At 34.7% G+C, this 15999-nt stretch overlaps 3 protein-coding genes across 5 annotated transcripts; all 3 read left to right on the top strand.

The window, feature by feature from the left end:
- Positions 1–943: 943 nt before the first annotated feature.
- On the top strand, positions 944–7470 carry LOC11446876 (mitogen-activated protein kinase 16). 3 transcript variants are annotated; one of them, XM_024775850.2, is made up of 11 exons: positions 945–1138; positions 1332–1423; positions 2258–2666; positions 2786–2913; positions 3001–3060; positions 4458–4607; positions 4690–4845; positions 4939–5150; positions 6194–6298; positions 6457–6620; positions 6711–7470. In XM_024775850.2, the coding sequence occupies exons 2-11, from the start codon at positions 1400–1402 to the stop codon at positions 6995–6997; spliced, it is 1695 nt and encodes a 564-aa protein (XP_024631618.1). In that variant the 5' UTR covers positions 945–1138; positions 1332–1399; the 3' UTR covers positions 6998–7470. The 3 variants fall into 3 exon arrangements, with proteins under 3 accessions (XP_024631619.1, XP_024631618.1, XP_003594097.1); XM_003594049.4 differs by having other exon boundaries at positions 945–1423; XM_024775851.2 differs by lacking the exon at positions 6711–7470 and having other exon boundaries at positions 944–1423; positions 6394–6531.
- A 364-nt stretch (positions 7471–7834) lies between these two features.
- Positions 7835–9070, top strand: LOC25486064 (guanylate kinase 3, chloroplastic). The gene has a single exon (XM_024775852.2). It carries the CDS (start codon positions 7905–7907, stop codon positions 8751–8753), a length of 849 nt encoding a protein of 282 aa, XP_024631620.1. The 5' UTR covers positions 7835–7904; the 3' UTR covers positions 8754–9070.
- A 3601-nt stretch (positions 9071–12671) lies between these two features.
- On the top strand, positions 12672–15891 carry LOC11443877 (uncharacterized). The gene is made up of 2 exons (XM_003594048.4): positions 12672–14990; positions 15335–15891. The coding sequence occupies exons 1-2, from the start codon at positions 12903–12905 to the stop codon at positions 15758–15760; spliced, it is 2514 nt and encodes an 837-aa protein (XP_003594096.1). The 5' UTR covers positions 12672–12902; the 3' UTR covers positions 15761–15891.
- The last annotated feature ends 108 nt before the right edge of the window (positions 15892–15999 follow it).

The raw sequence follows: 15999 nt of genomic DNA, 5'->3' as shown, positions 1-15999 counted from the left end.
ATATCCCTAATTAATACTACTAATTTGTCTTGAAATATGAAAAGTCAAATTTAATACACAAACAATCAAAGGATAATTTGGTAATATTAATACACAAAACAGACACATTAATTACACCGACAGAAATGTGAAAAAAACAATGAGTGTCTATATTGAGGGACGAAGAGAGTATTATCTAACAATTAAATTCTCTTGAGATAAAGCTTTGCCATCAATCATGATTATACTTAACTCAAAGCATTGATCTTTGTAGCTGCGCACAAATAATACCTACTAAAAATATTAATTTATTTGTTATCTATGCTATAAATTCATCTATTTTTGGTTCAATTTGTAAGGTTGATCACTAATATGCTACAAGAACATGAGTTTAACTTCCCCCTCCAACTTAAAAACATCTTTGATAGATGATCATAAATTATCTTTGTCAAGACTGGACTTATCTAAAGTTTTTTTCAATATATACTATAAAAAAGCTGGTCTGTTCTCCACCATTTTTTCCCAAATAAAACATAGAATCTTTCAATTTCTTAAACTGTCTTAATTGGACAAATTTTCTTAAGTTGTTTAATAGTTTTGGATTACCTTCTCCTTTACTCGGTTTATTAGTATTAATTAATTATTGGTTAACAATTAACAACCACAAAGAGTTAAGGACCAATTATTGATAGTGGATGAGGCACACACAAACACATGCTCCATACTCTCTCTTCCATATAATACTATCTTATCAACATCATTTTCTATAATTAATGTAAAAAAAGCAACAAAAAAAAAACTTTGTCAAAAAGAATAAGAAAATTGAATGGCAAAGAATTAATAATAATAATATATTTTCGAAAATAATAATAACAATAATAAATTTTAGTCAAAAAAATAAATTAATATTCCAATATTGTACAAAAATAAAATAAAAAAGTAATTATTAAATTATTTTTCATATTCGGCACTTTATGTCTCTGTCTGTGTCTTAGCTCTGCATCTTCACCACAACCTTGTTCAACTTCAACTACGCGTTTTCTCTTAGATCCGATACTTGGTGTTTTTTTCACTTCACTACCAATTTTCAAGACGCATTTCCAGATTTCCTACGTTATTTTTTGTGGGTTTTCGATTGTAACATAGTTGTTGTAACCTAGTACGTGTTCCTGTCTTTTTTTCCTTATTTTTCAATCAAAACAGCTTTATTGTTCGTTTAACTTATATGGGTCGTGTTTTTTTTTTTTTTATTGAGTTATGTTCTATCTAGAATTTAAAGTTTTCATCTTTTGATTTTTTTTTCTTGTTGCGGATTTGGGTTTTTCTTTCATTTTGATTATACCCTTTTGAAGTGAGAGTTTGGTGATCTGGATTTGGGTTAAGAGATTATTTGGAGGGTTTTTATGCTTTGGTTGCAGAGATGAGTCATGATCAGAGAAAAAAGGTAAACTTTCTCAACTCTTATGTATTAGATTAATATTTGTTTTGAGAGTTTTGCATACGTAGGATATAGATATAATATTTAGTTTACTATTCATTATTGAAAGTTTGATCTTTTATATAATCTATCATGGGACTGTAAATCTAAACTCTTCCATGTTTCCTGGAACTGTTTTTTCTTTTACTTTTGTTCTCTGTTTTAGTTGTGGTTTGAACATGAACCTGTTTCTGGTTAAGAAAATATAACGTGTACGTATAATGCAGTGTTGTCAATCACGGAAGATAGTGGAAATTCTGCCACACTACAATGTTTTAGTGCCATATACCCGCTATTTGACAACTTTGTACTAAATAGCTTATCAAGTTATCTTGGAATAACAGTGATTTGTTTAAATTTTGTTATGCTATAACGCCACTATATAGCCGCTATTTGACAACACTGGCATAATGTAGTGTTGGTTTGTAGGAGATCTTGCAGACAGTTTTTCATTGCTGTTATTGGATTTAAAACCTCCTAAAGTGTACTTACTTTGTTAATGTAGGAGATAGAGAGCGATCAAAATCTGATTTACTATTTGGCATTTGTACATTAACTTTGTTGATACCAAATTACCAATCATTTAAAACATTCAAGCTACTTTTTAGCATCCCTTGTTCATGGTTAGATGCAAGCATCAAACTCTGATCTTTCAAAAGTTTAGTAAAAAAAGTAGTATCATTCTGTTTTGCTTCTCGTTACAATATGTATATATGTAGCAGATGATTTAGAATATTTGTGGCTTTAGGTTTGCTTAGTGTCTTTGTTTGTTAAATAGTGTGCTTTTCTATGTTTATGCAGTCATCTGTGGATGTAGATTTCTTTACCGAGTATGGTGAAGGGAGCAGATACAAAATAGAGGAAGTGATTGGTAAAGGAAGCTATGGTGTTGTTTGTTCAGCATATGATACACATACTGGAGAAAAGGTTGCTATAAAGAAAATCAATGACATATTTGAACATGTATCTGATGCCACTCGCATTCTTCGCGAGATTAAGCTTCTTAGACTTTTACGCCATCCGGATATTGTGGAGATCAAGCATATTTTGTTACCTCCTTCAAGAAGAGAATTCAAAGATATATATGTTGTATTTGAACTCATGGAATCTGATTTACATCAGGTCATCAAAGCAAATGATGATCTGACACCAGAGCATTACCAGTTTTTCCTCTATCAGCTTCTACGAGGCTTGAAGTATATACACACAGGTTACAATCATTTTCTTAGTTTGCTTGCCATGGTATATTTAGTTTTGTTATTGCATGAAACTAGTTGCTAAATTATACAATCACTGTTGCTGATCTTAAACATTGCATTGGTCTTGTAGCAAATGTTTTTCACCGAGATTTAAAGCCGAAAAACATTTTGGCGAATGCTGACTGCAAATTGAAGATTTGCGACTTTGGTCTTGCCCGAGTAGCTTTTAATGATACACCCACTGCTATATTCTGGACAGTATGAAGCTTTTCCCATGAACCTATCACCTAATATATAGCTCTGCTTTTCAGTTCATCTATATAAATTCCTTTTGTTTGCTAACAGGATTATGTTGCAACGAGGTGGTATAGAGCTCCCGAATTGTGTGGGTCCTTTTTCTCCAAGGTGCAATTTATGTTATGATTATTATTTATGATCCTTGATATATTTTTATTTGATACTTATCCTTGCTTGATATCCGAAAGTTTTGGTCCATGATTCGTCCCTTTTCACCCCCCACCTATTCTTGTCCTTTTGCTTATTTTCTCAAAACAAATATGCTGGGACTTGTGTGTTTTGTGCATTTTATGGATATCATAACACCAGGGATTGTCTTTTGGAAAAAAAAGTCCAATCAATTAATGTTAGGTCAAATCTCAACCAATGTGGAAATCTTAACACACACACACACCTCACACTTAGGATTGGACATTTGGAGTTTAGGATTGAACATTTGGAGGGTGACGTGAGTGGCCATTGCGGGCGGGTCTAATGATTCTTGGACAGATTCTGATACCATCTTAGAATTTGGGTTGAGCCTAACTCAACCCTACAAAACCAACTTGTAAGATGAGGAATGTCTTCCACATAGGAATAAAGGACTCATAATTTGATGTAGGTAAAAAGGGTTCTGGTAACATTAACCCAGCATCAATAGTTTAAGGATATAATAATACATTTCTAAGAGTTTTTACGATATACTTTCTTGGTTTGCACGTGGAAATGACATTGATGTCCAATCAGGGAATTTGAAAGGCTTTCTTTGTTTTTTAATGATATGTTTAAGTTATTTTCTTTGTATAATATTCTTAATATTAATTTTATACTACACATATTAATTCTATATTGCTGATTTATTTATTCAATTTCTTTTTCTCATGTTGAATTTGTCAAGTAGTAGTTTCACTTTTAATTGGTCTAAAGAATTTAGAATTTAATATCTTGCTCCAAAGTTCCATTTCATGCTGACTATGATTAATTTGCAACTAGATAGAAGTTTGAACAGTAAGAATACATCATTCGAAATCATTTTCTCTCATCTGATTTGCCATCTGCATGTGTATATGATAAGTACTCAATCTCACGTTCTGAATACTGGTCTATTTGTTTTTACTCTAAGGCATTTTGGTATTACTAGGGGGTACATGTGTAGGAGAACAGTACTTTCATCGAATTTGTGTTGTATTCTTATGACTTTTATGATTCTTTGGAACTCATCTACTTGCTTTTAGGCCACATTTTACTTTTAATTACAATGTAAAGCATCCAGAATCGGCTTTATGCTAGTATGTTTTTATGGTTTAACCATAAAAAGGAAATCAGTACCAATTTTTTTTGGTTCTTATGCTAATATGTTTTATGAAAAGTAGTTGGTAGTTGCTTGCTTATGCATATTACTTTTGAAATATTTCATTTTAGTACTATCGAATACAAATAGTAGGTTGATCATGTTTGTGTATATCTCATTGGTTTATATTCTGGACTTTGTAAATTTATATGATCTAAACTTTCTTATTTTACAGTATACACCAGCTATAGATATATGGAGCATCGGTTGCATTTTCGCAGAACTTTTAACTGGAAAACCTCTTTTCCCTGGGAAGAATGTTGTCCATCAGCTGGATATCATGACTGATTTTCTTGGAACACCATCCCCTGATGCCATTGCAAGGGTATGTTGTTCAGCTTTTTCTTCCTCATACCAATTTATTTATTTTAGTTTGTTACTTATTGGTGATATATATAAATTAATAGGTACGGAATGAGAAAGCTCGGAGATACTTGAGCAGCATGCGTAAGAAGAAGCCAGTTCCTTTCTCGCACAAATTTCCTAATGCAGATCCCCTTGCTCTTCGGCTGTTAGAAAGAATGCTGGCATTTGAGGCTAAGGATCGGCCTACTGCTGAAGAGGTTGAATCTCGACGCCCAACTATCTGTAGTTCACCCTCTTTTATAGTTATATTTGGTTAACAGGGTATCATATCATATGTATAATAATGTCAGGCCCTAGCAGATCCATATTTCAAAGGATTGGCCAAGGTTGAGAGAGAACCTTCTGCTCAGCCAGTTACTAAGATGGAATTTGAATTTGAGAGGCGGAGGATAACAAAGGAAGATGTACGAGAGCTTATATACCGAGAAATATTGGAATACCATCCAAAGATGTTAAAGGAGTTTCTAGAGGGAGCAGAGCCAACGGGTTTCATGTATCCAAGGTATTGTCTTAACATGTGCCCAAATTTTTGTTTCACATCTCAATTATTTTGCATTGGCTTAAGCACTTTATAAACTTATTTCATTATCTCTTTCACCTGATATTGTCACTTAACGGTTTGTAAATTTGTACAATTATTGGTCTTACAATTTGGACTCTTACATTTTTCTCTCTAAAACTCGGTATCTGGCCCAAGGACGGACTAATCCGAGGGGTCCAATCCCACTGTCCACTTTAGGGGGCCCATTTAAAGCCATTATGAACTAGCCCACCGAAATTGGCTCCGGGAGGAATCAAACTTGAGATCTTGAGAGGAGCACACTCCAAGGTCCCAATGTGGGTTGACTCTTTTAAAGATATTGTACCATATTTATTCACATTTAACTTAGAACACGAGTTAAGGCTAAAAAATAAAATTTATCAAAGGAAGTACAAAAAAGTCCCAATGTATACGACTAAAACAACCACTGTTGGCTTTTCTCTTATGGTAAAAGGCCACATGATATTCAAATGAATGCAAAAATTGAAGCATCTCTTGTAGGCATAATATTGTGATTGCTTATTGTCAGATATTTTTATCTTATGTTTTGTCGGTCCATCACAATAGGGTATTCTTATCCTTTTTTGCATATTTCTTTCTCTCTAAAACAAATTCTTCTTTTCTGGAAGAAAATATTTGGATTGTTAATCATGAACTATGCACATTTTCTGGTCTTTTCATTGGTATGTTTTGATTCCCCACCAATACATGTGGACCTTGAAGGTGATTGTAATTTTCCACACACTCAACTTTTTTTAATACATGTTCGCCATGTATCTCTTCATCTGATTTCTTTTTGAAAACTTTCCTGATTATACGATTATCGAAACATAATTTAACTTCAAATTCAATCGTTATGGTATTGCAAATTTGTGGTTTTCAAGCATTTTAATTTGGATAGATTTATTACAGTTTTATTTGTTTGTTTTTACCCCTAATTTATGTAGTGTGTAAGTTCAGCCTCTGATCTTGCCCCTTCTTTATTCCCCATCTATTTTGAACAGTGCTGTGGACCTTTTCAAGAAGCAATTTGCATATCTTGAGGAGCATTATGGCAAAGGAGGAACTGTTGCTCCACCTGAGAGGCAACACGCTTCTTCACTGCCGAGGTATCCTAATTTTGTTACTGTTTTTTTTTTTTTTAAAGTTTCTACTTTCTTCTTTGGCTGATGCCATTATTTTATCTTGACAAATGCCAATATAGAAGACACATTTATCTGCTTTGAAATTCCCCACTGTCTCTGCTGATTTGAGGATGTAAATGCAGAGCGTGTGTGTTGTATTCTGATAACACGATGCAGAATACGGCTGAGGTTGCTGATGATCTATCCAAATGTTGCATCAAAGAAGTTGAGAGACCACCTGTAGATAGGAGTAGCGATATTCATCCGATGACCCGGATTCCATTACAAGCTCCTCAAAATATGCAAGGTTTGATGACTAACTTTTGTATTTTACACAGGTTTTAGGAATTATAATGTTATTCTCATCCAATGTACATTTGTGGATTGCGTTCTTCAGGTCTTGCTGCAAGGCCTGGAAAAGTTGTTGGTTCTGCGATGCGTTACAACAACTGTGGGGTGGCAGTGACTGCAGAAACCGAACAGCGGAGGGTGGTTAGGAATCCACCCGTTTCATCTCAGTATGCTGCTTCGAGCTGTTCGTATCCCAGGAGAAATCCAAACTATAAAAGTGAAAGGGTAGAAGATGATGTGATTGAAGGTTCAAATGGGCTGCAGCCAAAACCTCAATACATAGCAAGAAAAGTTGCTGCTGCTCAAGGCGGAGCAGGTGGTCAGTGGTATTGATTTTTGACATGACATTGAATATATATATGTGGCCGAAAACTGCTTTGTGCCATGATGGTCTTGATACATGGATATCATGCGCTACACCTGATCTTGACCTTCCGAACTTCAAAAATTGAAGTGGCATAACCTTGAAAATGATCAACGTAAGGTAGAGCTTGATTAAGAGACTCACTTGTAAAAAACAAGTAACTAGAAGTGTGACCCGCCCGGTCCAGTTGATGATTTTCTTACACTCTACTCTAATTTGTTAAACTACAGAAGCACATTAGACCTGATAACTCATGAACTTGAAGCTAGAGCGTCTGCTTCAATGCAGAATTGAAGTTGTTACTTTATCTTGGGTACAATTATAAAGTTAATGTATTTTAAAAGAGATTGATTTGTCGTCAAAAAGTTACACCTTTTCTCTACGAGTAACTTATTTTGGTATTAACAAACAAGAGATCGAATAAGTGCGTAAATAATTCTAATTCGTTCAAGCCGTTTTACATATATATAAGCTTACTGAATTTCACAAGTGCACTATGATATGATATCTCCTTCCAAATATTCTATTTGGTCTGTGATTCACAACTGATAAGTGATATCCATACATACATAATATAACAGTTAAAACAGGTTTTGTTAAAACAATAAACTGTTAAGCAGGTATCTTTGATTGAAATGAATAATTCTCTGCAGTAGTCGGTATATTGGTAATGGTTGGATCAACATTGACCACTTAAGTAATGAAGAATTTTCTGAAAATCCATATACATAAAGTACCAAAATACCGACTAATGCATGATTCATGAGTGATTGAAAGTAAATACCAAAACAATAATAATACTGGTAGTATATTATAATTTGAATTACTAAAATTTTGACCAACCTTCATTCATCTTCAATCTTAATTACTTCTAACATGATTCGTAGGATTTTGAACTCTTCTCTCACCCTTCGTCCCATTCCCTCTCTCCCATCACCATTACCCAAACCAAAACCTAACAACTTCTCATTCCAAATTCTCAATTCTTTTTCTTCTTCCCGCATGGGTGATGCTCGAAGACCCTCTGCAGTCCCAATCCCCTCTCTCGAAAACTCCAACCGCTCCGAACTCCTCCGTGCTCTAGAATCTTCCATCGGAACCTCCTTCTCCTCTTCCCCCTTCCTCCCTAACCCTAACCCTCTCATCCTCGTCATCTCCGGTCCTAGCGGCGTCGGCAAAGACGCTCTCATCTCAAACCTCCGCTCTTCCCGTCCTAACATCCACTTCGTCGTCACCGCCACCACTCGTCCTCCTCGTCCCACCGAAACTCACGGCATAGACTATCTCTTCCTCTCTAAACAAGAATTCATCCATTCCATCGAAAAGGATGAATTTCTCGAATACGCTCTTGTTTACGGCGATTATAAAGGCGTACCGAAGAGTCAGATTAGGGAGTTTATGGCGAAGGGATGTGATGTTGTTTTGAGAGTTGATATTCAAGGTGCGGAGACATTGAGGAAGGTTTTGGGGAAATCGGCGGTTTTTGTGTTTTTGATGGCGGAGAGTGAAATGGCGATGGTGGAGAGGTTGGTGGATCGGAATACTGAGACGAAGGAGAGTTTGCTTGTTAGGATTGCGACTGCAAAAGAGGAGATGAAGCATGTTAGGAATTTTGATTATGTTGTGGTCAATGCTAAGGGTAAGCTTGAGAATGCTGTGAAATTGTTGGAGTCTATTATTGATGCTGAGAAAGCTAAGGTCTGTCAAAGGACTCTCAATTTATAGATTCATTCATAGATGAATAGATGATATTTATTTGTTTTGGTAATACACTCCTCGGATTATCACCGGTGGTAGTGTCCGTGTTTCTGTTAGTGCTTCATAGGTAATACATTGTTTGTGCTTATTTTTCCAATCAGTTGTTTATTTCATTTGTTTATTTGGGTAGGATATCTTTGTGTTATTGAAACCAAAATGAATTTAGTTGATCAGAACATTCAGCTAAACTGACACGCTCTGATGATATACTTCATGTAATCTTTCTAATGAACTTTGTAATACCCAATAGATTAATTTGATGAATTTGAGTTTACTTGATATAATTTATCATGGCTTAGTTAAAGGTGGAAAAGAGGGTTGTGAATTATTCAATAGAGATCCTAGTAACTCCTATATAAGTTCTGTTATTCATTTCTTTAAGTTAGTTTGTTTCAACCGCTATCAAGCATTTTCCTGAATTGATCACTGCTCATTTTGAGTTTTTTTAGTTCAGTAATCATAGAGGATTTCGGCTTAAGGTTCAAGCCATAATTTTTTTCCTTTGTTTTGATGTATATTTCATTCAATGTCTATTTGTGGTGGAAAAGATTAGTATTTTTCATGAAATTTATAAGCTTAAATTGTTGTTATCATCATTGTACTACAAGATTTATCATGTTTTCATCATAAGTTTCACTATGCAGTGGTTATTTGGTGAAATTTTTGGCCATTAAAGTTAGGAAATTGGGGATGAACTTCATTGAAATTCAAGGTTATTAGAGAGAAGGAGGGGTTGGATTGCAAACTTTACTCTAGCATGTGCTATTCTCTTATTTGAAAATTGAAACGCCTAATCTCATTCTTCTGAAGGGATTGTGATTTGTGTGAATATTCTACTCTGCAAAGGGATTGTGATTTGTGTGAATTTCTACTCTGCAATTTGATTGGGGTTTCTATATCCTGCAGGCTGCAGATCTATGCGTAGAATTCCTTTCTATTTCCCTTCTCTTAATAGCCAGAAAAACTTAGAAGAGCAAGGGGATCGGGTGATTTTGTTAAAGAATAAAATTAAAATTTCTATATCATAGCCGAGTGTTATAGCGTTTATTTATTGAAAGTCCGGCCTTAGGGAGCTGAATGTTATAGCATTGATTAGAAAATTAACTATAGAGATTGTAAATATATAAGTGGGAGTTGTGGACTGGAGAATATCGGTTGGAGTAGGTGACTATGTGAATATTGCTTAATAATTTTTGGTTTACCATTGGTCGTCCAAAGCACGCCCAGTGCTTACAGATAGTTGCTGTGGATTCAATGGTTGTTTGGTTTCTCTCAATACCAATCCATACACACTGTAAGCCATAGGTTTAGTAGTTAACTTGGCCTTCTGCAAATGTTTTATAACTATAAACTCAGATATCCACATTAGATTTACAACAGGCCTGATCTTTTTCTGGACTAGCTGTGACAGTTGTTTTGTAATACTGTCAACTTATTAAAATGTTAACTGTTTATATCTAAACCAATTGAGATATCTGGTTCTGACAAATCCAATTGAGATATCTCTGTTTCTGATAAATCCAATTGAGATATCTTGTTTAACAAGAGTTTGGTAAATTTATAACAGTTACCTTGTGAATTATTACACTTAGGTTTTAAAATTAGATATTAAACCTGACTGTCATTCATAGTTTGAATTTATGCCGACAGTCAGCTGTTGTATGTTGCAACAGTTCTTAAGTATTGCACAAGTATAATTTGGTTCCTCATCGGAAATTATTTAGTGTTTTTCAATATTTATTAAATCTAAATAAAATTGATGGCTACTTAGTGGGACTATTTGGTCCGAAAACGAGGTAGGCTAAAAATTTATTTGGTCTGAAAGAGAAATGGTTGAATATGAAAGAGTTGGATTTTGTGGTCATTTTAATTTGTCTTGTATCACTTATTAATTCTAAAGAATGACACTTGGGGTAACAATTTTTTACCAAACTTTTTTAACTCGGTTGAACTTCATATTACTAGGCCTCTTTCCCTAGAAACCGGATGGTTAACATAAAAAAAGTAAGAATGTAGATATCTGAGCTATTGCAAGAAAGGGCTTATATTTTTCTTTATTTCTTCAATATTTTTCTGGGGTGAATTTTAGTGCTGAAAATTACATATGCAAAGTAAAACCAGTTTTTCATCAAAAGAAAAATAAGTACTATTATTAATTCTATCTCTGATCATCAGAGATGATTCCATAAGAAAAGGAAGCTGATTTCAATTTCTTCTGTGTTTGAGAGATATAAAAACAACTGTTTGCGATCAAATAATTTTTAATAATCTGTTCTGTGCTTATTCATATTAAGTAGTTTTCGTTTTGTTTAAAACGTATCTGATATACAGTGCTTTAAATCTTACGTAAATTTTAATTATTTTTTTATGAAATCAAGATTGTATTTTACTTTACATGAGTTATCCGTAAATTAAAACAAAATGAAAATTGAAATAGACCAAATGAAGTATGATTTTATAAACACATGCAAAAAAAAAACACTCGGTTGAGTTTTACGTGTACGCGTAAACTAAAAAGCATGTACCACAAGCAACATGACATGCGTGGAACCTGAAGCATGAAGATGTGATTAATGTGAGGTCCTTATTTTCTCCTTTTGCTTTATTCCATAGCCTTAATCTTAATATTCTGTCTTTCATTCATTTTTCTCATGTTGCCTACGCTTTCTGGGACCCAGAAACGAAAATGAAAGAAGCATTGACAATGACAGAGACCCCAATTTATTAACGTACACCTTATAATTTTGCTCATAGGAGTCATTGAGTCAATATAGAGCTATCTCTGTCTTTCCCTTTTCAGGAATAATAGTATCGATTATGAACCGTACTATTTTGCTAATGACTAATTAATTGTTATTTCATTGTTAAGTGATCAAAATGAATGGCCATGACCACCTGGCTATGTTCCAAATGATTAATGCCTTGTATTGATCGAAATTAAGGCTCTATGTTATAGATGACTACAACAAATATTCACATTTTTTTATTGAATAAAATCATGGACAGCACGCATGAGCAACGTAATAAGCCATAAGCTATGGCATCAGCAGCTCATTTTTCATAAATTATTTTTTGTATCATATCATATGATTCACAGCCCAATCGTGCACTCCAAGCGACAAAGAGTTTCTCCATAAGAAACATCATTTTAACAAAATATATATGGTGAAACTAATAATAGAAATTGTGATCTTTGGGCGTAATCTTCTTTTTAATTTCACATGCTTCATCATTTGCTAAGCTTAATGTACTTTAACCAAAAATCATTTTAACAATTTTTTAATTAATTCTGTCAAAAAAATACTCTTCAATCAATTCCTTGGTAATGTTCTTAATTCTATTGTTATTCAGAAATTAACTAACTAGTGCTATTGTCCTTGAATAAAAATAAAAATACAAACAAATAAAGCGTTCAATATATTAAGACTTGCAATATGTGGTTTTAATGATTTTTATGCATGTATGACTAAATTTAGATCTCTTAAGCAATATATCATATTTGTCGATGAAAAAATGTATTTGGAAAGGAAGATTCCACTAAATATGATCAATCAAGTTCTCATGTAAAGATTAGTCTTCGACAAAATCAACATATACTTTATGTCAATAAAGTGACTAAAAGAGTAAAAGAGGGAAATGGTTAACAAACAAAATATTTGTCTTGTAACTACTTTGGAGATAAAAGATCCTCCAATCCAATAATACACAAGTGTTGTGTTGCATATGAGAAATCCACTTGAGCATTAATCTAGCCATTAATAGATAAAGACGACAAGCTACTGACTTACATACTCTACCTTTTTGGAAGCTAACAAGAAACTTTCTAGAAAAAGAAAGCAATTAAGCTTCACAAGTCAAGAAGAGATAGTGAAAGAAGTTAACCCTTTCCCCAAGTTACTAAAATTGCTAGCAAAGCATAACCAATTAATATGCCACATAATAAGCGTGCCCTCTAAGCTCTCCATTCTAATTCTTTCAATTCTATTTTTCTACTTATAAATAAAAAACCTATCTTCATTAAATTTCCACAAACACTCACCCTTTGTCTTTTTTCATAGATAGTACCACAAACATTTACATTGAGTTTCAAACAACATATATAATATCATCATCATCATGGATCATAAGATTTGTGTAGATGGAGAAGGAGGAGGAAGCATTCATCTAGAAGTTGGTGAACTTAGGAGGCTAAGCGAGACAACGAGCAAATGCGCCACAATGTTTGAGCCTCGTCGTGGCCTTAGCAGTCTAGAGAAGAGAGATAGTGGTGAAGGTGATAAAGAAGATTCTAATGAGTCTTCAACAACAGTTAGAGCACCGGAAAAGAAACTTACTCTCTTTGCTCTGCGCCTTGCCGTGCTTGAAAAAGCAGCAACTGGTTTGGGAACTCTTGGTTTTATATGGGCGACTGTTGTCCTTCTCGGTGGTTTCGCCATTACCTTAGACAAAACAGACTTTTGGTTCATCACAATCATACTCTTGATTGAAGGGACACGGATTTTCAGCAGGAGTCATGAGCTTGAGTGGCAGCACCAAGCCACATGGTCTATTACTGAGTCAGGAATGCATAGTTTTCGGATGCTGAGATCAAGTTCAAATTCCATTCTTCAAAGTATAAAGAATCTTTGCAGACCTATTAATGCCGCCGTAAAGAAGCACAGAAAAGACACCGTGGAGGCTAATGTCATTGTACCGAGGTTTTTGGATAACAGAATCACAAGGACAACGACTAGGACGTGGATTAGTTCAGACGTTCCACTTTTACCATATGCTAAATGGTTTTTCATTTCAGGGCATATCAGCAAGGTTCTGTATTGGCTTCAGCTTCTTTCTGCAACAGCTTGCGTGGTTCTGTCTTCGACAAAGCTCATCAGGCATAATTATGGAGTGATTGCCAAGGGAGATACCGATAAGAGGAACCGCGAATCTGCTCTCGACATCTTTTATGCATTGGCTCTTGCAGAAGCTTTGTTGTTCTTAACAGAGAAGGCTTATTGGGAGTGGAAATTAAGCTACTGTGAACTATTGGATGAGGTTAACAAAGAGTGTGAGTTAGGACCGTCAGGGATGGTTTCTATCAGGAGATTCTTTTATGATGCTTATTCAAGGTGTGTCAATGGGAGTATCTTTGATGGATTGAAAATGGATATGGTGTCTTTTGCTATGGATCTTTTGGCCTCAAACTCACCTGATGAGAAGCTCATTGGAGCGAGAATTCTTCGACAATTTGCTAACAGTGAGAGGTTTTCAGACGATACACTTCAAAAGATTGGAATTTCTATATCTTTGGTGGAGAGACTAGTTGAGATGTTGAATTGGACAGACCACAAGGAGGAAGAAATTAGGATGTCTGCTGCGGAGATTTTATCAAAACTAGCAGGCAAGAAGCAGAACTCTCTACGCATAGCCGGGATACCGGGAGCTATGGAATCAATATCGTCTCTTCTACAAACTAACAGGAATTGTATGCATGCTGCTGATGAAGTTGCAGAAAAGAAACTCATATTTGATCACCCGAATTACGGGTTCTGGACATTTAACCATTTAGGACTACTCATTCTGAAAAAGCTCGCACACGATCACGACAATTGTGGAAAGATTGGAAATACAAGAGGCCTACTTCCAAAGATCGTAGATTTCACACATGCAGAAGAAAGCCTGCTGAAGAATGAAAATGTTACTCCCTCACAAATTCTAACAGTGAAGAGATCCCTGCAGCTGGTGAAAATGCTGGCTAGCACAACAGGAACATATGGAAAACATCTTAGAAAAGAGATTTCTGAGGTAGTTTTCACAATCAGCAATATCAGAGATATTTTAAGACATGGTGAGAAACACCCCTTGTTACAGAAACTGAGCATAGAAATTTTAACAAGTCTTGCATTGGAAGATGAGGCATCAGAAAGGATTGGAGGTACAGGTGGAGTGCTTAAAGAATTGTTCAACATATTTTTCAGACAAAACATTCCTGAAAACCAGAAAGATGTAACAACTGTTGCTGGTGAGGCCTTATCAATGCTGGCATTAGAAAGCAAGAGCAACTGTCATCGGATTTTGAAGTTGAGAGTGCTCGAAAGGCTTATTGAAGCATTGAAAGTACCACTGATTCGTGTCAGTGCCGCTAGAATTCTAAGAAATTTATGCAACTACAGTGGATCAGAATGCTTCAACCAGTTAAAGGGAGTTACAGCAGCAGCTCCAACAGTAAGTGTTATTTTCAATTTTTATTAATTAAACAATTACAAGTTTTATCAACCAAGTCCAAGCATGTGAGATTCGTAAAGTTATGTAAGCTTTAAGCTGTTTTCATAAGCTATCTAGGATAGCTTATGAAAACTATCTGAAAATGGCCTATGGACATTTTAGAAGCTCTTCACAATTTCATAGGCTCTATCAAATGGTCTTTCAAGAGCTTATGTCCATAGATATGCTAAAATAAGTCGATTCAAATAGACCCTATCAAATAGACCCTATGTTTCTATTCTATTCAGCAAAATGTCTACCGATGATTAAAAAAAATCATCTTTGACCATTCCTCAACCTTGCAGATACTTCAGGCAATCATGTCACAAGAGAATAAGCTACAAGAAGTGATGGTTGGACTAGCAGCAAATGTTTTCACATTCATGGCTTCTTCTGAATCAAGAACTGTGTTTAAAGAAGCTGGAATCACTGAGGTTGAATTGGCTAAAAAATTAGTCCAGATTCTAAAGAAACATCAATATCCAGCAACAAAGGTTCCAAGGATAAGGAGGTTTGTGATTGAGCTGGCTATTTGGATGATGATAGACAAAGAAGAAAACATAAGTAATTTTAAGGATCTTCAAATGGAAGAGGTGTTGGAGGGTGTATTAGAGACCACATCAGAGCTTGAAAGCTTTAACGTTTTCTCTGGTACTGTCGGTCTAAATCGGCACAGTCTAACAATTCACTCACTGGTTGAGACAGCATTGATGTTGCTGGAAGACAAGTAAAATAATCAAAGAGTACATTATTGCAAGATCAATAATCCATGTTGATGCAAAGCAATCACTGTAATAATCTAATTGTGCTGTACATATGTGTGTGAAACTTTCAGGGCTGAAAAAATAGCCTGACTCAGTAATTTATTCTTTAATTTTTTTTCGTTCTAATTCAATATTATTATTTGAATTAAATTATCCATAGTTTCCATTTATAAATACATAGCTTCCAGCGTTGAAATTCAAAATAT

Source organism: Medicago truncatula, chromosome 2 (genome assembly GCF_003473485.1).
Source record: "Medicago truncatula cultivar Jemalong A17 chromosome 2, MtrunA17r5.0-ANR, whole genome shotgun sequence".
Classification (NCBI taxonomy): Eukaryota; Viridiplantae; Streptophyta; class Magnoliopsida; order Fabales; family Fabaceae; genus Medicago; species Medicago truncatula.
Note: the sequence above shows the minus strand (reverse complement) of the source record. Positions and strands in the feature narration are given on the sequence as shown.